General features: G+C 38.0%; 1 protein-coding gene across 1 annotated transcript in view; it reads left to right on the top strand.

The window, feature by feature from the left end:
- The window catches only part of bwa (alkaline ceramidase), a 78,749-nt gene that overhangs the window by 33,639 nt on the left and 19,918 nt on the right, over window positions 1–25,192 (top strand). The window contains exons 2-3 of the mRNA XM_090402839.1: window positions 6,386–6,642; window positions 22,646–22,783. Coding sequence (XP_090258965.1) covers window positions 6,386–6,642; window positions 22,646–22,783 — 395 coding nt within the window. The remainder of the gene's footprint in view (window positions 1–6,385; window positions 6,643–22,645; window positions 22,784–25,192) is intronic.

The raw sequence follows: 25,192 nt of genomic DNA on the forward strand, positions 1-25,192 counted from the left end.
CCTGCATTTCTGCATTTGCGAGGAAAGAGAAAGGACTGCTTGACTAAGAGAAAAGGAAAAATTAAGGAGAGAGTCTTGTTCGGCAATTCTATCAGAATTGCCGAACAAGACTCTCTCCTTAATTAAAATAAGAGGTATGATTGAGAGAGTGGCAAAATCATGCTTCCAGGGTGCAAAAATTAACACTGTTAGTGAGGCTATTAGAGCTTAAAAGGGTAAAGTTGAAAGAATTGATTGTTTTGGCCAGAATGAATGATTTTGAAAGGAGAAAAGATGGTATGAGGGAGGACATGAAAGAGTTGTTGAAAGTAGCAAAAGAAAAAAAAAAAAGAGTTACTGAGTTAAGATAGTCATTCTGCCATGGTATGACAGAGTTGAGCTGAGGAGGGCCATAATAGCAAAAAAGTTTATGCATAGGTTATGCAAGAGGATTATTTGTGGATGTGTGGAGTGAGTTTGATGGACGAAAAGACTTATACAAGAAGGATGGTTTGCATCTGAATGCATTTGTTCAACGTCTGGAAAAGGGGTTGTTGAATGAAATAAAAGTGGATATGAAAAATGCAGGCCAGTGAAAAATAGCACATTTGAGTGGCATTGATTAGTTCATCCTGGCTAAATGTTATTGGCATTAGCGAGACATGGCTGAGAGAAGATGATATAGTGATTGGGATAGAATGTGAAGGATATGGTAGTGTGTTCAGGAAGGATGGAGACAAAGGAATTGTGCAAAAAGGAGTATTATTGATGATCACCGATGAACTGTATGCAGAGAGGGTAGAAGTTCAACTGCAAGTCAGTGAAAAATAGCACATTTGAGTCCATCTGGTGAGATAGTGGCCAACTAAAATATACAGTTGGATGCTTCTATAAACCAGAAGATTGTAAAGAATGATGGGATAGGAAAGTATGCATTGGCAAATGAGCTCAATAAGTGGAGGTCAGATAATTATTATGGAATACTTCAACTATGGGAACGTAGATTGGAAGGAGGAAAGGACGTATGGGAGGAAGGGAATGAAATTTATGCAGATAATTACCTGAGGCAGCATGTGATGGAATGGAGTGCTAGATCTAGTAATTGCATCTGAGAATTTGTCTATAATGAATATGACTACATTTCCACCAATTGGTCAGAGTGATCAGAGTACAATCCCACCAACTCACAAATTAGAAAACTCCACAGGCTCCTTAAAAATTAATCCACCTTAATCCGCCAATTGGTGAGAGTGATCATGTGGTCTTGACCTAGGAGGTGGCAAAATGTATGGAATTTTCAGTTAAGAGGGGATGTGAAATTACAGGCTGGTAAGTATGACAAACTTAAGAGATTGCTTGGATCAGTGCCATAGCATGTGAAACTGCAAGGGCTTTATATAAATAGTGCATGGAAATACGGGGGGGGGGGGGTATGGAGTTAAATGGTTTTAATTTGTTAGTGATTTCCACAGGCCAAGAAGTGACCTTTTTAAGGAGCCTGTGGAGTTTTCTAATTTGTGAGTTGGTGAAAGAAAATGATAATCACCAAAACTGATAAAAGGAATGCCACAGTATTGCTTAACCAAAAGGATTACACAGGTAAGCTGAAAGCTCTATTGTTAGATCGTGCAACTTACCTCCCTATCGAGTACAATCCCACCAACTCACAAATTAGAAAACTCCACAGGCTCCTTAAAAAGGTCACTTCTTGGCCTGTAGAAATCGCTAACAAATTAAAACCATTTAACTTACACCCCGTATTTATGGACTCCCAAAAATACATAAGGAAAATGTGCCATTACGTCCCATAGTGGATGGCATTGATTCCCCCATATGCAAACTAGCTAAACATTTGTGAGATTAGCTCTCTCACACTATACTTGCAACACACCTTCACACATAAAAAACTCAGCCTACTTCAAAGCCAGCATAGAAAACCTTACACTCAAACACACTGACATAATGGTCAGTTTTGATGTCTCCTCCTTATTCACAAATGTCCCACTCAGAGAATCCTTAGAGCTAATCCAAGCTAAATTTCCTCCCAATATCACAGCCCTATTTCAGTTCACAATGAACTGAGGCTATTTTGTTTGGCAAGGAAAATTCTACAAACAAATAGAGGGGACAGCCATGGGTTCTCCACTCTCCCCACCCTTGGCCAACTTTTATATGGAGACTTTTGAAGAGAAAGCCTTAAACTCTTCCCTACAAAAAACAACCATTTGGCCTCGCTATGTTGATGATGTGTTCGCTATTTGGCCACGTGGCTCCAATGCACTCCTCTCCTTCCTAACACACTTAAACAACCAACACCCCAGAATCAAATTCACCCTGGAAGAAGAAAAAAACAACTGCCTTCCTTTCTTAGACACACTAGTCACCCGCCAGCCTGATGGAACCTTGGTTTTCTCAGTCTATAGAAAACCAACCCATACAGGCAGATACATTCACCAACAATCCCACCACCCCTCCTCGCAACAATATGGAGTCATTAAGATACTACACAACAGGGTAAACTTATCTGTTCAAATGACAATGCCCTAACCACAGAACTAAATCACATTCTCAACACTTTCTCAGCCAATGGCTACCCCCCCCCCAAAAAAAAATATTGAAACCAGTAAACCACAATCCCCCCCCCCTCACAACAAGGATTACTCTAAATCCACCACCATACCCTATATCCGAGGCACCTCGGAAAAAATTACAAAAATCTTAAAAAAAACATGACTTAACTTCTTGTTACAGACCATATAAAAAATTGGCATCCCTTATCCGCTCTACTAAAGACCAACGTCCCCCCCCCCCTCCTAGACCTACCTGGTGTATATCAGGTCCCTTGCAGCTGTAAGCTGTCCTACTTTGGCCAAACAGGAAGGACAGCAAATATCAGAATTTCAGAACACAAGGACTACATCCAGTTTCACCAATACAGGGCACTCTGGTCTTGCTGACCAAGCACTGGATACCTGCCATAGAATACAGTGGAAGAAAGCCATGATAATACACCGTAGTAAATACAAACATGAAAGGCTTTTCATGGAATCAGCTTCAGCCCTAAGAAACAATCCAAACCTCAACAAATTTGGCTACATGAGACTGCCTCAAATTTGGGAAACCTACCTCAGAAGACCTTCAGCCCAATTGCCCAAGAATATTGCCTGCTAGGGGGGTGCCATCAGGACTTAAGGAGAAATAATAGCTTCCTGCTTCTTCCTCACTTACTGTTTGTTGTGCCTGCGTGTACGTGTCTTGTTCTTAAGTTTCTTTTAAATGGCAGTGTGACGTTGCCAAAATATTGAAGTATATTAAAATTTATTTTAGTATATCCTAGTTGACGTAATTTCCTTAAATTATTTAGTAAAAAAATACTAATGTATATATATTTACTAAAAATCATCAACACTATACTATGAGCACACAATTGATTATGTATGTTATTAATTATTTTTGAGAAACACAACTCTACACTCTAGGCCATCCTAGGTTGAGTAAGACGAAAAAATGCGGAAGAAGGTTACTCAAGTAATTTGTAATAATTATGTCCCATATGTTTATTTTTATTATGAACACAAGAGATCCCATTCCATTATGTATTAAGCATAAAATATTTATTTTTTGTTTAGTGTTAATTACTTATGTGCATGTTTTTGTATATTTACAGTAAAATCTCTTATAATCGGCAATACAAAAACAACGGCACTTTCGAATGTCTAAATTTAAGCCTATGAGATAAGAAAAATATGCAGTGGGCTTGCATGCTGGCAAGATTTGCTGAGCAATGTTCATCTATGTCAGTACATGATATTATGAAACTTCATTTTATATACAGTGAATTTTTAAAGCTCCAGCAACAATCTTGTAAGCAGGCAGACATTCGAAGTTATGTTATGTTGTCACACTAAGAAATTCACAACAACTTTCATGCGATAATGTGTACTGTAATTTTTAAATGCTGTTTAAATTTTTTATTGTGAAATATAAAATTGTGCATGTGTTTTAAAATTTAAAAACTCCACACAATTGTTGATGTTATTTATTTTTTTATGAGCGGCAGATCGAAAAACATAACCAACATTCTGCAATTTCTACAAATGGCATCACATCAATCCAGAATCGGCAAAGTCCAATTGCTGCCGGTTAAGAGTGAGATTCTACTGTATATATTTATATTACCATTCTTGTTATTTATTATATGCAACCATATTACATGCACCCACTGCGCATTCTCTATTTTACTCCTAGAATGTTTGTTCAGTGTGCTGAGAGCAGTGATTAAAGTAAATTGTGTTGAAGCTCGTACCATTTATTTAACTACCCAGCAACTCAGCCCCTCACTGAAATCTCTCACATTCGAAGGTGACAAATATGCACAGACAATTCAGTGTATTATTTATTCTCTATTTTTTTATGAATGTGTTTGATTATACTGCTCCTAAATTGTGCCACCCGGGTTCATTGCACCCTTTGCGCCCCGGTATGGAACGGGCCTGACTGTGTGTAGATAATCTATTGTAGAAAAACTTTTCCTAAAATTTGCCTGTTCATATGGTTGTTCAGAGTCCAGATGATTACAAATTCTTTTGAGGATTATTCTCGTAAAAATTGTATATTTGTGTGATAATAAATTTATAAGCCTGTATCCTTTCCTTCAGAGAGCAGATTCAGACTGCTTGCAAAAACTTAGCAGTTGCTCAAAATCAGGTTCAAAATTTAAAATCTGAACTTTTAAGTTGTTTAAATCCAGATATTTGAGATATCCTGGATTACAGACAACTCAGCTAATCATATCCTTGAAACAAGAAAGTACAACTTATATCCAAATTTCATAGACCTAAAGATTGACAGTATTCAGATAACCAATGGACAAATTTGAATTTCTCCACAGCAGATGAAAACAGCCAACCAGTCAGAAGTAAGTGATAACAGGTGCCACCAGCTTCTTTCAGTGAACGGTTGTGCGATCAACCTTTCTAACCATGCCCCTGTACAATGGTGAACTCTCTCTCTCTCTTCTTAGTAAAGGCATAAATTTTGATGTGGCACCCAGGACTATTAAGAAATTAGATTTTATATAACATATTGAAAGAAGATTAAGATTTCTCCCAACCACTATAGCTGATAAAATACATTTGGAAACCTTGAAGATTTTAAATTTAAATAATACAAAAACAGTAACTAGCAACCTAACCAAATCTGAATTGGCAACTGTGAAAACGTTAAAATCAAATCCGGACATCATAATCACTAGAGCTGATAAAGGCAGTGCCACTGTTATTTTAAACTGAACAACATATTTGGAAAAAATGAATCATTTAGTCTCAGACAACAGCACCACAACTTGTTAACTATAACCCTACTAATCGGAGAAAAAAGAAAACAGGAAAATTACTTAAATCAGTCACTTCTTGGACCAAGGATACAGTTAAAAATCTACTTCTGCACTACACTTGTTCCCTGAGAATTTATGGTTTACCCAAGATTCACAAATAGAATGTACCGCTCCGGCCAATAGTTGAAGCTAAAGACAGCCTGAAGTATTTTCAGGACAGAGCAACTCGTATATAGAGACTAATGACTTCACATCAGTTGCCTTAGTATCCCATAATGCAAAGCACATATCCTTACGGACATGTATAATGCTATGCATTATGGGAAGGACCAGTTTCGACCTTTATTGAGGTCTCATCAGTGGGAGCCAGACCCAGAGGTGATACCAAGGTTGAAGTAATAGTATCCCATAAGTGATGTGAAGTCATTAGCCTCTATATACGAGTTGTCCTGTCTTGAAAATACTTCAGGTGCAAACTTTGTTTGCTTACATTTGGATAAAGGATTAAACCAAAAGTATAATTTCTTGGCATCTTTAATTTATGATATAACCAAGTGGAAAAACTTTCAACAGACATCAGATACTTTCTTCAGCCACCTAGACAAACAGCACAAACACATCCAAGATTTCCCTGAGGATAATGTTAACCTATTGAAACTTATGATCTTTGTAGGTTAAATATTTTACTTAGAAATAGGCAGATTGAAAGAACTACTGTGCATAGTGCTATCACTTTTGCATTAGTCTTCATCGTCATAAACACTTGGAGAGTCAACGTTTTAGGACTCTATTCCCTCATCCCATCTGGGTCATTTGGTGATGAAATATTTATGGGTTGTTTACACTCAGACTAAATTACTAGAATTTTTTAATAAAATTAACTCTCTTATGCATTTGTATCAAGTTTATTTGATACAAATACAGAAAGGGAACGCTAGGGATAGATAAGTTTATATACTCAATATGTGTGTGTGAATATAAAATATGAAGGAATAATAAAATAAAGTTTTATACTTTGCATTTTTATCATATAAATAGCTTATATCATTATGCTTTTCCCCCTTTCTTTAGATAAGCAATGTTTTGTTTTTACTGCTACCACCGTTATTGACAACACTTTTCAAACAGTATGCACAGTCCTTTAATCGAGGTGTGTATATTATCTGGACGTTGCATCTCATGGTTGGTGTTTCTTCTGCATATTTCCATGCTACGCTTAGTCTTGTAGGACAGCTGCTGGATGAATTAGCTATACTATGGCTGCTTATGGCAGCACTTGGGATGTGGGTTCCAAGGCGATTTATCCCATCTTGCTTGAAGAAAGACAGGTAATATTCTGTTTTGTATGTAAAAAGGAAAATTTCAGTTTCTGCTTAAAATTGACAAATTTGAAGTCTCTCAAATAATAATTGACTTTGACACTGAAATAAACATTCCATATATCAGAAATGGTTATAGTTAGATTGACTATAATAATCTGAGATTTTGGATTTCAGTGTCAGAAATCATTAAGATTTGATTTAAAAATTTTAAACAAATCCCTAAAAGGGATCTGTTCAAAAAAATAAAACATGCTTTTTACAATAATTTTTCAATTCCTTTTTTACTAAATAAAACTTGTTAAAATGACTTGGTTGGCCAAGTGAATAGCATACCTGCTCTCCAACCAACTTGTGGCTTGCAATCCCACAATCAACATTGATGTTTATAAAAGCTTGCACTGAATGAGCTTGTATAGCTCTTTGAGTTTCTAAAGTTTGTCTTTAACAGAAAAAAATATTTTGTGATGCATTAAAGCTACATAATTAATTTCCTTGAATAACTGGAAATTCCTTGAATGGGTTGGTAAACAAAGTATTGTATATTGGAGGGTGGGGATGAGACGAGAGGGCATCCTTGGAAGCTGAGAATGAAGGGCGTGAGGGCTAGATATTTCTCTCAGAAGGTGGTGCGTGATTGGAATGGATTGCCATTGGATGTTGTGAGTGCAAGCAGTGTGAATGAATTCAAGAATAAGTATGTGGCCTCCATCAATGAGTCTCTGACTCCCTGGAGGTCTCTCTTAATAATAATAATAATAATAATATTATTACCTTGATAAAATTATTTTTAATTTCATTTAATTTCTTTTCTGGGAGGAGAACTATCTTTATATTCAAAATTAAAAAAAAAAAAAATCGCCACCTGAATAGTATTGAGATAAGCAAGTTAACATTGCCTGAAAATCAGGATGGAATCGCTTAAGGATAAAAGCTGATAACTGGAGAGTGAAACAAGTGAACAAATTTGTAATAAGTGTTTCAACAGCGAGTGCCAGTTAAGTGGTGAGAACAAAGCAAATGTTAGTAGAGCAGATAGTGTTGACGGTAAAATGGAAAACAATAATGTCAGAATTAATATTGAACATATGGCAGTGGAAACACAGGAGAAAGAAATAGACATAAATAAGGACATAGCATGCTTGAATGTTATCCTTCACAGGATAAAGCACGAAATTGAAAAGTTGCAGAAGTGACAAGAGATTAGCAGGGCTGAGAAGAGAAAGCAGATGGTCCGAGGTAAAAATTGAGATCATGTCAGCAGATGAGAAAAACATGGTAAGACAAAATTATGTACAGAGACACAATGATCAGAGGAGTACTTAATGAAAGTATACCAAATCATGTTTCCCTGGTGCAAAAATGAATATTAGTCATGCTATCCAGATGCAAAAAGGTAAGGTGAAAGATTGTCTTGGTTGGCACTTATGATTTGAGAAGTGAGAGGTATTCTATGAGGAGGATGTGAAGGAGTTGTTGGATGAAGCAAAAATGAGTGAGAAGGTAAAAATTGTAAGTCTCCTGCCACACTATGATAGAGGCAAATTGAGGAGGAGGAGGAGGCAGGCATTGATAGCAAATGAATCAATACATAAGTTGTGCAGAAGGAATGATATAGAGTTTATGGACCTATGGCCTGTGTTTGATGAAAAGAAGGATTTGTATGAAGCTGACAGACTGTATCCAAATAGTTTTGATGTTAGGTGTCTAGAGAAAGTTTTGTTCATTGTGCACTAAAGTGCAAATTCAGGAAAACTTAAGTAATTAAGGTTGAAGTAGGTAAATATGTGTGAAAATGTATGTGCCAAGTAAAAGGAAGAATGATTATACATTATGGAAAATTATGGAGACAACTACCTGTTAGACAACTAAAAATGGAGACAACTACCAACTGTTAGAGCAAAACTTTAGTTTAATATAAACCAAAATGAATGCTCGACGTTTCAACCTTCATATCAGAGTCATCATTTGGAGCATACACATATATACAGAGACACAAGCTGCACTACAATCTACATGGTATGCTAAAGTTACTGACCAACCGCTACAACAATTATTGGCCTGACCTGTGGTGAAAAAAAAAAACCTTTACGACATCAAAGCTAGAGTCCTATTATTATTATTATCTATTGGGTTACAAAATTAAATTGGGCTGGAGAGCAACATGTTTATATATATATATATATATATATAAATAAAAACTGTGATTATACATATAAATTTCAACCAGTTGGTATGGAATAGTTTCCAATAAAAGCTGAAAATTGCTTTAAGTCCTAAAGTATGCTAGATACTAAGTAGGCTGAATATGTGCTATCCAAATTCTTGGAATTTTTATGCCACCATTATTGTTGAGATTAGGGTGGTTAATCAGAATTTCATAGGCTTCTTTAAATTTTCTTTCATACCAGGATTTTATATGATGATGATGTAAAGAGCAGGTACTTTTCCAATTAATTCGGTGTAGGGTGTTGAGAGAGTGATCTGAGAGGCCTGCTTCACCAAAGGTTTTTTGTGTTCTTTTTTACGTATAGGGATTGTACGTCCAGTTTCACCAATATAAGGTAAGTTACAAGTGCAGTAAATGCAATGAACTTCAGGATGTGCCAATGGGAGGAGAGGATCCTTAGAGGAGTTGAATATGTTTTTTAATTTTATAGGTGGTTTAAAAGTGGCATTCAGATTATAATGGTGTAGTATTCTATTGATTTTTTCTGATAACCCTTTAATGTATGGGATGGCTATGGTTTTACTGTAATCTATATTCTTTTCTGATGAAGTTTTATGGAGAACTTTATCAATAGTATTTTTGTTGTAGTCATTATTTATAAATGTGTTGCTAATAATCTTTAATTCTTTTTTTTTTAAATTAGGGGATATTAAATCCCATATTGTTCTAAAACTGAATATGAAACTCAAAGATCGGAATCAAAGAGTTTCATGCCGAATATAGTAACTATAAAAGTATTGGCGACTACTAGCGTAAGCTAAAGCATGTAGTTCAAGTACGTAGTACAAACTAGGGCAACTTGTAGCAATGGTGGGAAAAGTTCTGATCGCTATTCTTGGTATTTCACATAATGTACAACCCATCTTCTAGGAGATGTATGATGTTATACATTATGGTGGGAGGTCACTACCCAGACCGGTTTTGATCTTTATTGAGATCTCATCAGTGAGTAGCTAGACCAAATATAATACTATGGGTATAGCGAAAAGAACTTATATACTCTGCTATACGAGTTGTCAAAAAGGTGCACCCATAAATTATTTGAAATAAAGAGCCAATAGGCTTCATTTCGGCGATTTAAACATTATTTAAATTAAGGGGATATTAAATCCCGCATTGTTTTAAAACCAAATACGAAACTCAAAGATTGGAATCAAAGAGTTTCATGCCGAATATAGTAACTATAAAAGTATTGGTGAATACTAGCGTAAGCTAAAGGGTATACATCTCCTAGGAGATGGGTTGTACATTATGTGAAATACTAAGAATAGCGATCAGAACTTTCCCCACCTTTGCTGCGAGTCGCCCTAGTTTGTACTACGTACTTGAACTACATGCTTTAGCTTACGCTAGTAGCCACCGATACTTTTATAGTTACTATATTCGGCATGAAACTCTTGGATTCCGATCTTTGAGTTTCGTATTCAGTTTTAAAACAATGTGGGATTTAATATCCCCATAATTTAAATAATGTTTAAATCGCCGAAATGAAGCCTATTGGCACTTTAATTCTTGTTTAAGAGCTTGTTGATTAGAGCAAATTATTATAGCTCTATTTTTAAAGGGGTTAATGACTCCAAATTTTTGCGATGGGTGGTGATATGAGTTAGCATGTATATATTGGCCAGTATGTGTCAGTTTGTGGTAAACCTCAGGATAGTCTGCCTGAGGGAAGACGTGTGACCAGTGTATCCAGGAACAAGAGTGAATTCTGATTTTCAATTTCAGTAGTAAATTATATGCGTTCGTGTTGTTTGTTCAGGTGGCTGAGGAACGTGTTTAAAGTTTGTCGACCGTGTGGCCAGATAACAAAAACATCGTCAACGTATCTAAGCCACACTGAAGGTTTTGGAGTAAAGGAATCAAGAGCACTTTGCTCAAAAACTTCCATATAAAAGTTAGCAATTGGGGGAGATATTGGTGAGCCCATGGCTGTACCTTCTTGTATGTACAGTCTACAAAAAGAAGGTACGGCCATGGGCTCACCAAAATAAATTTTGGTGAGTCCATGGCCATTTTGGTGAGGTAAAATTTATTTTGCCACACGAAGTAACCGGAACGTAGGACGTGTACAAAGAGGGCGTTTTTTTTTTTTTCCCACCAGAGGTCAGGCCTATAATTGTTGTAACGGTTGGTCAGTAACTTTAGCAAACCATGTAGATTGTAGTTCAGCTTGTTTCTCTGTATATATGTGTATGCTCCAGATGATGACCTTGATATGAGGTCGAAACGTCGAGTGTTCATTTTGGTTTATATTAAACTAAAGTTTTGCTCTAACACGGTAGTTGTCTCCATAATTTCCATAATGTATTCTGATCACCGTGTAAGCATGAAAGAAAGGAAGAATGACTATAGAAGAATAACCTTGAGTGCTGATGGTCGTCAGGTGACAGAAGCAGATAAATTGGTTGAGTTAGAGAGTGACCACTTTGCAAGAGTATATCATCCAAGTGAGTTTAATACTTTGACATATGTGACAGAGACTGATGCAGAAAGAGAATGGATGATTAGATATTCTTGGGATATTGCAGAATCTCATTGTGAATATGGCTGTGAGATTAGATAGGATAGCAGCTCATGTTTTGAGGGAACTAGCAATGCCTCTGACTAGGCTCTTTAATTTAATTTTCAGCTCTGATAGAGTCCCAAGGGAGTGGAAAGAGGACAAAATAATTCCCTTGCATAAGGGAGGTTCTAAGACTGCAGTAGCAAATTATAGACCAATCAGTATCACAGGAGTGGTGGTGGTAAGAGTACTTGAAATTGAAAAATTGGTCAAAAAAAAAAAATAGGAATGGGTGGATAGGAACATCATACTTGAAGAGGTGCAACATGGCTTTGTGAAGGATCAGTCATACCTTAGTAATTTAATAACTTTTTATAAGGGAATGACAGCTGAGTTGAATAAGAGAAATGGCTACATAATCATTCTGCTGGAATTTTCAAAGGCATTTGACTGAATACCACATGGAACTTTTATGCAAATTAGAACAAATGGAGAGGGATATGACACTGGTTATGATTATGATTATTACGTGACACCTCCAAGGAATCCAAAGACTCATCGAGGGAGGGCACCTACTCTACAACTCTCCGTCTCCACCGAACCGCTACTATCACCACCTACCATCACTTATGTGGATAAGAGGGTGGCTGCTGGACAGATATCAAAAAGTAGTATATGGAAAAGGAGAATTCTGGTGAAAGCTGGTGATTAGTAGTTATGCCGCAAGGTTCAGTGCTGTTTAATTTGTACGTAAATGATATAGGAAATATTCAGTTATTTGCTGATGATGCAAAATTAGGTAAAGTAATAGTGAATCAAGGCGATGTGGAGATCTTGCAGGTTGATTTAAATAGGCTGTCAGTATGAGCAAAAGATAATGAGTGTCAGTTCATTGTGGGGAAATGTAAAGTTATGCATTTTGGGATAAACAGATTACAAGACGTGTACCACATTGATGAGACTGTTTGTAACCTAAAGCACAAGGTTAAGCCCAAATTGAATGCCATCAAACACGAGAACGGAGGAGTGCTAACAGAAGAACTGAAAATCAAAAACAGATGGAAAGAATATTGTAAGTAACTGTACAGAGAGAGAGGATAAGGAAAATTGGAAGGAGCCCTCTCACCAGGAAAATTTTGATTTGAAACCTCCTCCATTTAGGCTTGAGGTTGAAAGAGCAGTTAAACAGCTTAACAGCAGTAAGGCTCCAGGTGCAAATGGAATCCCAGCAGAGTTAAGGCCATGAGAGATGAAGGGATAAGAGAGTTTCATAGATTGATTACAAGGATATTGAAGATTATGGCCTAGAGATTGGAAGAAGTCAGTTTTCATACCACTACATAATTGAGATATGAAGGATTGTAAGAACTAGAGAACTATTAATCTGATCTGTCATGCAAGCAAGATTTTATTAAAGATCATTTTAAATAGGATTGAGGCCAAAGTTGAAGCAGAGATGCCTGAGGAACAAGCAGGTTTTAGGAGAGATAAGGGTACCAGAGATCTCAGATCCTTTGCCTTAGACAGATCATAGAAAAGTATAAAGAATTTAGGCTCTGTGATAATGTTTCATAGACTACTCTAAAGCTTTTGACTATTCAGCATATGAAACTGTGGGAAGTAATGAAAATAATGGATTTTGCTCAACACGCTATCAGGTTGATAGCTAACTTGTATAGTGAGCAAGAAGCCATGGTAAGGACTCGTGCCAATTAACTGATTGATTTCAGGTTGGAAAAGGAGTTATGTAAGGATGCCTACTTTTCTCCCCACCTGTTTAGCATCTATGCTGAGGGCATCATACGTGTAGCATTAGATGACCTTAAGACTGGAATTGGGGTAGGCAGTCGATTGATCGATAATCTGAGTTATGTTGTTGATACAGTACTCCTTTTTAATGACAAGAAAGAACTAGAACAAATTCTTGACAAAGTTAATGAAATAAGTAAGAACAGAGGAATTCAGCTCAATCTTTGCAAGATAAAGATTATGGTTCTCAGAGGAAATACCTTTGAGAAACAAGTGTACCTTAATGGAGAAAGAATTGAGGAAGTCAGCAAGTTCAAACACCTTGGATCCATTATTAATGTGAAGAATTGCTGTTCACAAGATGTCAGAATAAGATTAGGGATGGCTAAAGCAACAGTCAGAGACTTGTCTAAAATCTGGAAGGATGGATCTATCTCCATAGGAATAAAGTTGAGGATTTTGGATGCAGCTGTTTTTTCAACAGCAACTTATGGATTTGAGACCTGGAACTTAAAGAAGTCTGATACGAAAAGGATAGCTACTTTTGACATGTGGTGTTACAGAAGACTATTGAGGATATCATATACAAAAGGTGGACAAATGGTTGAGTGCTAGGATCAGTAGAATTTTAAGGCTCCTTAAGGATTTCAACTTTCTTCTGTTAATGTGTTTGGGAATCATCTACCAAATCTCGAATTTCATCCACTTCCTGCAATATGGTACCGTCAACATAGTACACAACCTTATATTTCTGCACTTATTAATATTAAAACCCCAAATCTACTATCTTGTCCAAGTCAAAAGTCTATTCAAATCTTCCTGAAGGGAAATAACATCAGCAGTGCTACTTATAATTCTCCCCAACTTTGCATCATCAGCAAACAACTGAAGATTCCCAGTCAGTCCACACGTGGCAGTGAATTTGAGCTGTGCAGAAGAAAGTGATTTTTAATCGGTGAATAGCCCCCCCCCCTAGTTTTTCTACGTTTTTGAGTGCTAAATTGTTTCTCTGAATACGAGTGTACTTCAATGGTTGTTTTTTGGAAGAATATAATATATTTTGGTTACCGTCTGAATCGAATGCATAACAGTGGAAGACAAAATAAAGCTAAGTTTTCATTACTGTATTTAGTTATATTTCATTTTATTTAATTATATTTAGTGTACTTAAATGTTTTGTTTTGCTTGTAATTGTTTGTACTTTTTTTTTATTTATTTAACGGAATTTATTAATTGAATAATTAATGATTACGCTACTCAGCAGTAAGGAATGATGGCGGATTCAGCTGCAGTCGCAAGTGGCGTATCGCCAAGTCTTCCGCCATTTAAGAACTCTTTTATAAGCAATATCATAAGGGACTTTGTGGCATGCAGTACTTGCGGTATGTATGATTTCGGGAATTGAATATGTGGCTTGTGAAAGAGAGCGTATGTGCAAAATGCAGGCAGTGAGAGGAAATAAGTGCATTAGAAATATCAATATCCGACCTTGTTGCTCCAGGAACGGGGAATGAATGTAGGAAGACAAGAAGTGTGATAGGAGAGAATGAAAAAAAATATATATATATGAATGAGAAAATAATTGTTGATAGTGTAGAAGCCGTGAGTGACTGTGAAAGTTTAGGAGATGGTTTTGTCTGGGAGAGTGAATTTAGATTAAGAGCGACTGACCTGCAGAGGGAGATAGATGAGCTGAAAGAGGAGAGGGAATGTCTTGTGAATGAGAGCAGAAGCATGAAAGATAAGATTAGGAGAATGGAAGAGATAAATACAAGCCGAATCAGAGTAGGAGAGAGAGAGAGAGAGAAATTTGGGAGTGTTAGAAGAGGAGAGAATGGAAACAGTAGAAGAGAGGGAATGAGAGAGAGGTTTGAGAATACTAGAAGATGAGAGGATGGAAACAGTAGGAGAGACGGAATGACAGAGGGACATGGAAGTGCTAGAAGTGGAGAATATGGAAACAGTAGGAGAGAGGGAATGAGAGAGATGTATGGGGGTGCTAGAAGAGGATAGAATGGAAACAGTAGGAGAGAGAAGTATGGGAATGCTAGAAGAGAGAATAGCAGTAGAGGAGAGGGAATGAGAGAGACCTATGGGAATGAAAGAAGAGGAGAGAATGGAAACAATAGGAAAAAGGGAATGGCAAGAGGTATAATGTATGGCGACTCAATGATCCGTGGTGTTCAAGATAGGATGCGTGAGGAGTGTTTGCCAGGAGGAATAATAGAAAGGGTGGCTATGGCAATTAAGAGAGGTGAAAGAGTGGATGAGATGATTGTGATGGTAGGAACAAATGACTTGAGTGGTAATGTAAGTCGGGCAGCGAGAGATATGAGATTTTTGCTTGAGGCTGTACGGAAGAAGACAGAGAGAGGAAAAATAGTGTGCATGTTGCCTAGGTATGATAATGACGAGCTGAGCAGAGTAGCAGTAATATTGAATGACATAATAGCTGGAATGTGTGACAAGAGAGGACTGGTATATGTGGATGCTTGGAGTGCATTTGAGGAAAGAGAGGAATTGTATGCGAGAGACCGCTTACATTTGAATGAGAAAGGACGTAGGCATCTGGAGAGATTGCTGTTCTGAACGAGTCAGCGTGTCCCAGGCAGGATGATAGCAGGGGTGGCCTCTTGTGGGAATGGATACTTGGGAGAAGGGAGATGACATTAGGTAACACTGAGCCCAGTGGAGTCTAGAGGGGATAATGCTGGGTATAGAAACAATGGCATTTATATGCTTTATACTAATGCCAGGAGTATCCGCAATAAGGGAGAGGAATTGGTAGTGCAGATAGCATCAGCCTAGCCAAAAATTATTGGGATCACTGAGACGTGGTTGACAGAAGAGGATATAATAACAGGAATAGAAGTCACTGGGTACAGCATTTTTCGGCAGGATAGGAGGGGAAAGCGTGGTGATGGTGGGGTACTGCTTATGATAAGTGACGACCTATGTCCTCTAAGAGTGGAGACTTTGGAAGGAAGTGAGACAAATGATTTTGAGAGCATATTGTGTGAGGTAGAGATAGGCAAGACAGGATATTTAGTGGGGTGTTGCTACAGACCCAGGAGCACAGAGGATGGGGACCAGGAGATGTTTAGACAGTTAAGTTTGGCAAGTGCAAGAAGAATGATTGTTATGGGAGATTTTAACTACAGTATTTTTTTACTAAGTAATTTAAGGAAATTACAACGTCACTAGGACATTAAAATAAATTTTTAATATACTTCAATATTTCGGCAACGTCAAGTTGCCATTTTCAAGAAACTTAAGAACAAGACACGTGCACGCAGGCACAACAAACAGTAAATGAGGAAGAAGCAAGAAGCTATTATTTCTCCTACAGTCCTGATGGTGCCCCCTAGCGAGCAATGTTGGTATTCTTGAGCGATTGGGCTGACGGTCTTCTGATGTAGATTTCTCAAATTTGAGGCAGTCTCATGCAGCCGAATTTGTTGAGGTTCGGATTGTTTCTTACGGCTGAAGCTGATTCCATGAAGCAGCCTTTCATACTTGTATTTACTACGGTGTACTATCGTGGCTTTCTTCCACCGTATTCTATGGCAGTTATCCAGTGCATGGTCAGCAAGACCAGAGTGGCTGTACTGGTGAAACCAGATGTAGGCCTTGTGTTCTGAAATTCTGATATTGGCTGTCCTTCCTGTTTGGCCAAAGTAGGACAGCTTACAGCTGCAAGGGACCTGGTATACACCAGGTAGGTCTAAGGGGTGATGGTGGTCTTTAGTAGAGCGGATAAGGGGGGTGCCAATTTTTTATATGGTCTGTAACAGGAAGTTAAGTAATGTTTTTTTAGGATTTTTGTAATTTTTTTCCAAGATGCCTTGGATATAGGGTATGGTGATGGATTTAGAGTAATCCTTGTTGTGAGGAGGGGGTTGTGGTTTACTGGTTTCAGTATTTTTTTGGGGGGGGGGGGTAGCCATTGGTTGAGAATGTGGTTTAGTTCTGTGGTTAGGGCATTGTCATTTGAACAGATAAGTTTAGCCGTGTTGTGTAGTGTCTTAATGACTATATTGTGCGAGGAGGGGGTGGTGGGATTGTTGGTGAATGTATCTGTCTGTATGGGTGGGTTTTTTGTAGACTGAGAAAACCAAGGTTCCATCAGGATGGTGGGTGACTAGTTTGTCTAAGAAAGGAAGGCAGTTGTTTTTTTCTTCTTCCAGGGTGAATTTGATTCTGGGGTGTTGGTTGTTTATATGTGTTAGGAAGGAGAGGAGTGCATCGGAGCCATGTGGCCAAATAGCGAACATATCATCAACATAGCGAGGCCAAATGGTTGGTTTTTGTGGGGCAGAGTTTATGGCTTTCTCTTCAAAAGTCTCCATATAAAAGTTGGCCAAGGGTGGGGAGAGTGGAGAACCCATGGCTGTCGCCTCTATTTGTTTGTAGAATTTTCCTTGCCAAACAAAATGGCCCGAGTTAATTGTGAACTGAAAAAGGACTGTGATATCAGGAGAAAATTTAGCTTGGATTAGCTCTAAGGATTCTTCGAGTGTGGACATTTGTGAATAAGGAGGAGACATCAAAACTGACCATTATGTCAGTGTGTTTGAGTGTAAGGTTTTCTATGCTGGCTTTGAAGTAGGCTGAGTTTTTTATGTGTGAAAGTGTGTTGCCAGTATAGTGTGAGAGAGCTTTGGTCAAATGTTTAGCTAGTTTGTGTGTGGGGGAATCAATGCCATCCACTATGTAATGGCACATTTTCCTTATGTATTTTTGTGAGTCCATAAATACGGGGTGTAAGTTAAATGGTTTTAATTTGTTAGTGATTTCCACAGGCCAAGAAGTGACCTTTTTAAGGAGCCTGTGGAGTTTTCTAATTTGTGAGTTGGTGGGATTGTACTCGATAGGAAGGTAAGTAGCCCGATCTAACAATAAAGCTTTCAGCTTACCTGTGTAATCCTTTTGGTTAATCAATGCTGTAGCGTTCCCTTTATCAGCTTTGGTGATTATTATTTTCTTGTTTTTCTTTAATTCCAGTAGAGATTAAATTTCCTTGCTGGGCATGTTGGCTTTTGGTGGTTTAACTTTGGTCAGAACACAAGCTACATCTAGTCTAATATCGTTGTCGACGCTGGTTTGGAAGGTGTCGTATCCTGCGTTCAATTCTTATCATAATATTTTCAGCAGGTATTCTTCTGGGCACAATAGCGAAGTTGTGGCCATGTGTGAAGGTGTCGAGTGCTTCAGGTTTTACACTAATTGACGAAAGGTTGACTACCATTTGGGTAGGAAGTTGTGGTTTCGAGATTGAGTTCTTTTTTAAATTTTCAAATTTTTTGATGTGTCGATCCTGTACTGTTTTAAATTCTTTCTCCGCTGCAGTGCACCAGATGTCGTATAAAATAAACCAAATTTCATTGGCTTAACGTGCTTGAAAGGTCACCTTCGAGTGCCTGTATAGCTAATTTAGCATCATTCAAGAAACGGCGAGTCGCGGCAATTTGTTCTCTGAGTAAGGCTTGGCTGGCATGATTATAAATACGAAGCACCTTTTGCGAAGAGAAATGGTGCTTGAATTTCACACAGTTAGGAATTACCTGGTTATCCCAGCAGCGTTTTAGAAAGGCAAGACGATTCAGTTGTCTTGATAGCTTTAACTTCATTTTACTGTAATGGCGTGATTTACGTGCGATATCATCTCCGTGGATTATCATAATTCTCGTGGAAAGGCCTAGACATTGGTTATAAATTTTTTACTAACTAATTTAAGGAAATTACGATATCACAAGGATATACATTAAAATAAATTTTTAATATACTTCAATATTTATTGTATTTAATGTATATCATAGTGACGTAAGTTTACTAAGTAATTTCCTTAAATTACTTAGTAAAAAAATGCATAACCAACGGCTAAGCCTTTCCATGAGAATTTAACTACAATAGTATAAATTGGAGAGAGAAAGATGCATGTAGCAATAGGGGAATGGAATTTCTAGAATTCTTGAGGAACAAATGTCTTAGGCAACATGTAACAGAGGGAACAAGAGGTTCAAGAGTTTTGGATTTGGTTATAGCATCAGAAGAGTTGATAATAACTGAGATGACATCTCTCCCACCAGTTGGAGAGAGTGACCATATGGTTTTGACTTGGATAATGAATAGACATGCAGGAGTATCAAAGAGATGGGAACTTATGTGGAATTATAAAGCAGGTGATTGTAATAGTCTTAGACGTCAACTTCGGGAAGTTTCATGGATGGAGGAATTGGAAGGCCGGGATATCATTAGTGCATGGGCAATTGTGAAAGAATATTTGTTAGCAGCAATGGTAAGTTGTATACCACGAGTGAAGAAGAGGACACAATTTGGAGTAAAGTGGATGACAAACAATATTAAACAGGAATTGCATGCGAAAAAGAGGCTATGGAAGAGATATAAGGAGACAGATGAAGAGAAGATGCATGAAGAATATAAGACACAGGCCAGAAGAGTGACTAGTGTGGTAAGGAAAGTGAAACTGGAATATGAGAGGAGATTGGCCCTAAGATCCAAAGAAAATCCTAGGAAATTTTTTAGCTCTGTGGCCAGTAGGAGGAGAAATGACTGTGGAAGAATGATATTGTTGGATAAAAATGGGAATAGAGTGACTGATGCAGAGGACATAGTGGAATTGTTCAATGAAAACTTTATTGGAGTATTTCATCCTAGAGGAGTCCATTTGAATACTAGAGGGATAGAGCAGGTTCAAGGTTTAGAGGTGCAGGAGGAGAGTGTGATCCACATACTGAGTACTCTGGATGTCAGTAAAGGTTTGGGACTGGATGGTATTTCACCACGTATTTTGAGAGAATGTGCTAGGGAACTGACAGTGCCTTTAACCTGGCTTTTCAATGAAAGTCTGGCTGCGGGAAAGGTGCCCAGGGAATGGAAGGAAGGAAGGTAAGATAGTGCCATTGCATAAAGGTGGTAACAGACTGGAAGTGTCTAATTATATGCCAGTTTGTGTGTCATCAGTAGTTGTTAAGATCTTGGAGAAAGTAGTGAGGGACCATATACAGCATTGGGCAGATGAGGGTAATGTTATCTGTGAGAGTCAACATGGATTTGTGAAAGAGCACTCTTGTTTTAGCAATATGCTAGCCTTTTATAATAAAGTTTTAAGAACATTAGATGAGGGAAAGGCATGTACTGCAATTTTCTTAGACTTAGCGAAGGCATTTGACAGGGTGCCACATGATAAGCTGATATTTAAGTTGCAGCACATGGGTCTGGATGTCAGATTGGTCAACTGGATTCAGGATTGGCTGTCTGATAGGTATCAGAGAGTTGTGTATGGTGGTGCAGTTTCATGGAGGCAGAGGATTACAAGTGGGGTCTCACAGGGCTCAGTACTAGGACCTATATTGTTTAACCTTTATATGACATTGCAAGGGGATATTCAGTTGTTTGCGGATGATGTGAAGCTGGGAAGGATTATTAGTAATAGTGCAGATGTGGTAGCCCTGCAAGAGGATTTGAATAAGCTAGATATATGGGCAAATTAATGGGGGGTGTCAGTTTAATGCAGCAAAATGTAAGGTCTTGAGGTTTGGGAAACATCGATGGGATGCTGCATACTCTATGGGAGGAGTTATACTGGAGGAAGTAGTGAAGACGAGATCTGGGGTTGATGATTGATAGAAACCTGAAATTTAGGGGGACATATTGCAAAGGTGGTGAAGGTAACACAGAGGATTGCTGCAATTATGAGAAAGACACTGACCTGCGGAGATAAAAGGGTTATCATTCCGTTGTATAAGTCTCTGATCAGACCACACTTAGACTATTGTTCTCAGATTTGGTCCCCAGGATTTGAAGGGGTTAAATTAACTGTGGAAAGGGTACAAAGATGGTTTTAGGACTGTACAGTTTTGGTTATGAGGATCGGCTGAGGGAATGTGGACTGCAGAGTTTGGTGGATAGAAGAAGGAGAGGTGATATGATATAGACTTTTAAACTGTTAAGAGGTGGTTACAGGTTTGACACTGGGGAGTTCTTTCGCTTGGTTGAACAACGGGAAGGAGTGATGACAAGAGGACATCCCTGAAAGTTACGAAAGGAAACTGTGAGCAAGAGGGTGAGGAGTGGTTTCTTTGCATGGAGGGTGGTTGAACCGTGGAATGCATTGCCTGATGGAGTGGTGAGAGTGAGAACGGTCAATGAGTTTAAGGAGTGGTATGATAGCCTTTGTGTTTCTTAGGGGGGACCTCCCCTCGATGAGTCTTGACAGACTTTATGTTCTTAGGAAGGACCTCCCACGATGAGGCTTTTGATTCCATGGAGGCCTGAATAATAATAATTTACAAACAAGTTAAACAGCAGGGGGCCCAAGAACAGAACCCTGGAACATGCCACTGGTTACCTCCTTTTTTTGAGACACTCCCCTGTTATATATAACTTGTTGGTTTGTTCCTTGTACACCAACTTACCAATAATATCACTATATATGATTCTCCTTTTTCCAACACACACACACTGAATACCATCTCATAAATGCAAATAAATTGCTAAAACAGGACCTACTCTTTACAAATCGATGCTTTGTTTATATTATATATATATTGCCTATAACAAAAAAGAATGCAAAGCTCTTTTAGGACTGATGAGGCTATGGATGTGCTGTGTTTATTGCAGGATCGGCTAGATATGCAAGTCAACCCAAGAAAACTAATGTTGGTTGGTGAGCACAATGTTATCATCAGCAAAGCTATAAATGCGATTGCATTCTAGTATTTTCTAAAAAAAAAAGATCATTGGTGTATAGGAGGGAAAGTGTAGGTGAAAGCACAGATCTGATTTTTCCGTCATTTCATCATCCATAGAAAAATTAGACAAGGGGGGAACGATCCATAGTGACATGTACTGACAATCAGAGAGGAAGCAGGCAGTGCACTCACGAAAGAGAGTAGGGAGACCATAAGATGGCAGCTTAGAAAACAAAGATACTAGACTTGCTGAAATGACTTGGAAATAATTAAGAGTGACCACATGGATTTTCTCTCAATCTTTCCATGGCCTGCGTCAAAAAAAGCAGGTGGAGTTAGCAAAGAAGCGTGCTGTTCAATGAGAATGGTGGAATCCATATTAGTGATCACTAACCAGCGAGACTCAATAGTGAAGAAGCTTGTTGCTGATAACCTCCATCACACCAAGAGTATTGAGGTAAGGCTCTTGTATAGGTACAGTAGTTGATGGCAAACATATTTAGGAAAAGGCTGGATTAGCTAGATGCCAGATGAGGGTGACAGCTTTATAGGCATTATTATACATTATTGTTGCTGCATATTATGCATACTGTACATTATTATAACTTTTCCCTAACATTTCTGTTATGGAGGCAAATTTTTAGACCTGTATTGTTTTATCATTTCTTAATAATGAATTGAACCATATACCGATTCAAGATATATATATTACTTGATGAATGTTATATTCTTTTCCCTGACTAACAGTTTTGTTGGTACCTGTTTTTGTATATTTCTCTTATGTTACTAATTTTTTTTAATTTTTTTTTTTAGAAAATTGTTTCAGCAAGTTATGTTACTTATGTGTCTAGCAGGCACACTTCTTAGTTGCATAAAACCTGCCATAAATGCATTTGCCCTGATGTTGTTTGTAATTCCTATAATAATGTTCATGACTATAGAACTTCTAAGGTAAGATTCAAGTGTTTTTTTAACTTTATTTTGATTACTTAATTGCACAGTTGCATGATAATATCAATAAAAAAATGTTCAGTCTCTTTAATACATTTTATGTGGAGTTGTTTCAGTGATTTTTTTTTTTTGATAGTTTATAAATTTTTAAAAATAACTAGTTGTAAAGTTAATTTTGTAGTAATTAGTTTTGCTTTTGTATTGAAGAACATACTAACTCTTTATTTTTAAATAGAATTGGATTGGATGAGGCAAGAAATGAAATGGATGCGGAATGAAATTAAGAGAATTCAGGTCAAAACTATTAAAATAAATCATGATGGCATGAAAGAGTTAATGAAAGATGAGCGAGTGGCATTGTATGGCAACTCCATTATTAAAGGTGTGCTAGAGGATAAAATGCACAAGGTATGTTTTCCAGGCAGTAAAATGAGTAGAGTGATTGAGGCATTGGATATGAGGCGGGAGCGAGCAAAAGAGTTAATTGTATTAATTGGTACAAATGATTTGAGAGAAAAGAAAGAGCATGTCAGGAGGCTGCTTGGAAAGATAAAAGAGAATAGTGTGACAGAAAGGGTAGTCAGTGTGTTGCTTAGGTATGATTGTGGTGAAATGAGGCAGAGAGCAAGGATTATGAATGATATTCTGGCTGAAATGTGTGAGGAGATGGGAGTACAGTTTGTTAATGTGTGGAATGAGTTTGAGGGACGAAGTGAGCTATATGGGAGCGATGGACTGCATTTGAGTGGTTTTGGTGCGAGTCGCTTGGAGAGACTGCTGCTGGAAGGTAGAGAAGTGAATAGAGAGAATGAATCAGATCGAGAGGGGAGTGATGTGGAAGAGCAGGAGAGTAAGACAGTAGAGATTGAAGAAGTGGAAATGAATGGGGAAGTGAGTGGTATGAGTATAGAAAATGAGAGAATGGGTGTGCAAGAGGAGCAGGGAAACAGGGAGGAGTAGGGTGGACAGGGGTACACAGCATGAGAAAGGTGGATGCTCCATGAGGAGGTGAGAGCATGTGTAGGCAGGAAAGAAATGGGATGACCAGGGATCAAGAGGAAACAGATGAAATTGAAAAGGGTTCTAAAATGAAGAAGCAGAAAGGGAAATGGCCCCAGTCCAGCATGGAGTGATCACATCGAATGAGTGGTATCATTGGAACTAGCTGTAGATCCAGAAATGAGCTGTTGTGTTTGTATACCAATGCTAGAAGTATAAGAAATAAGGCGGATAAAATGGTTGCACTAATTGCGTCTGTTCACCCAAAGATTGTCAGAATAAGTGAGACATGGTTAGATGAGGACGACATCCTGACAGGAATAGAGATGGAAGGGTATGATATGTTTCAGAGTGCTATTGATGATAGAGAAAGAGTTATGTCCATACAAGGTAAAGATGGAAGAAGGAAATAGGGCCAGTGGTTTTGAGGCAGTATGGTGTGAGATAGAGGTGAATAGAATCGAATACTTGGTGGGATGTTGTTATAGACCTGGTAATGTGGATGGTGGTGATAGTGAAATGTATAGCCAAGCAAATAAGAAAAGGGTGATCATTATGGGTGATTTTAATTATGGCAATATAGACTGGAATGAAGAGATAGCAACTGGAAGTAAAGAAAATGAGTTTCTTGAGTTTTTGAGGGATAACTACCTCAGACAGTATGTAACAGAGGTACACTAGGATTAAGGGTGTTGGATTTGGTCATCTCATCAGAGGATGTAATTATAAATGAGGTGTCAAATCATCCACCAATTGGTGAAAGTGACCATGAGGTGATTACCTGGGTGGTTGCAGCAGTGCAAGGACCCCTGTGAAAAAAGGGTATATGTGGAACTACAAGGGGGGGGGGTGATTATGAAGAGCTTAGGAGACAGCTTGCAGGTGTAGCACGGAATGAGGAGTTAGCTGGAAAATAGATCAATGCAGCTTGGGGGATTTTCAAAAACTATTTAGTAGATGGAATGTCTAAATGTATTCCAAGGGTGAGAAGGTTAAATAAGGTAGGTGTGAGATGGATGAATAAAGAGATTAAGTATGCGATACAGAGGAAAAAGGGCATTGTGGAGGCAGCATAAGAGAAGTGCAAGTAACCAATTTCACGAGGTCTACAAAGACCAGGCAAGGAGGGTGACTTGGTTGGTGAGAGTAGCTAAAGAGAGGTATGAACAGCAGTTAGCTAATGAAGCCAAAAAGAATCCTAGGGAGTTCTTTCGATATGTAGCCAGCAAAAGAAAGAATGATTATGGAAGGTGACATTGATTGGAGGAAATGGTATAAAGACAGCGGTTGCAGAATGTGTGGTGGAGATACTTAATGAGCAGTTCATAAAGATCTTTCAATCTTGTGAATGTGACTTCATGGAGAGATTGAGAGCAGTTGATGATGGGGAGGAGAGACTGACTGTAAGTG

The sequence above is a fragment of the Typopeltis vanoorti genome, chromosome 13 (assembly GCF_054136105.1).
Source record: "Typopeltis vanoorti isolate ZY-2024b chromosome 13, IOZ_Tvanoo_1.0, whole genome shotgun sequence".
Classification (NCBI taxonomy): Eukaryota; Metazoa; Arthropoda; class Arachnida; order Uropygi; family Thelyphonidae; genus Typopeltis; species Typopeltis vanoorti.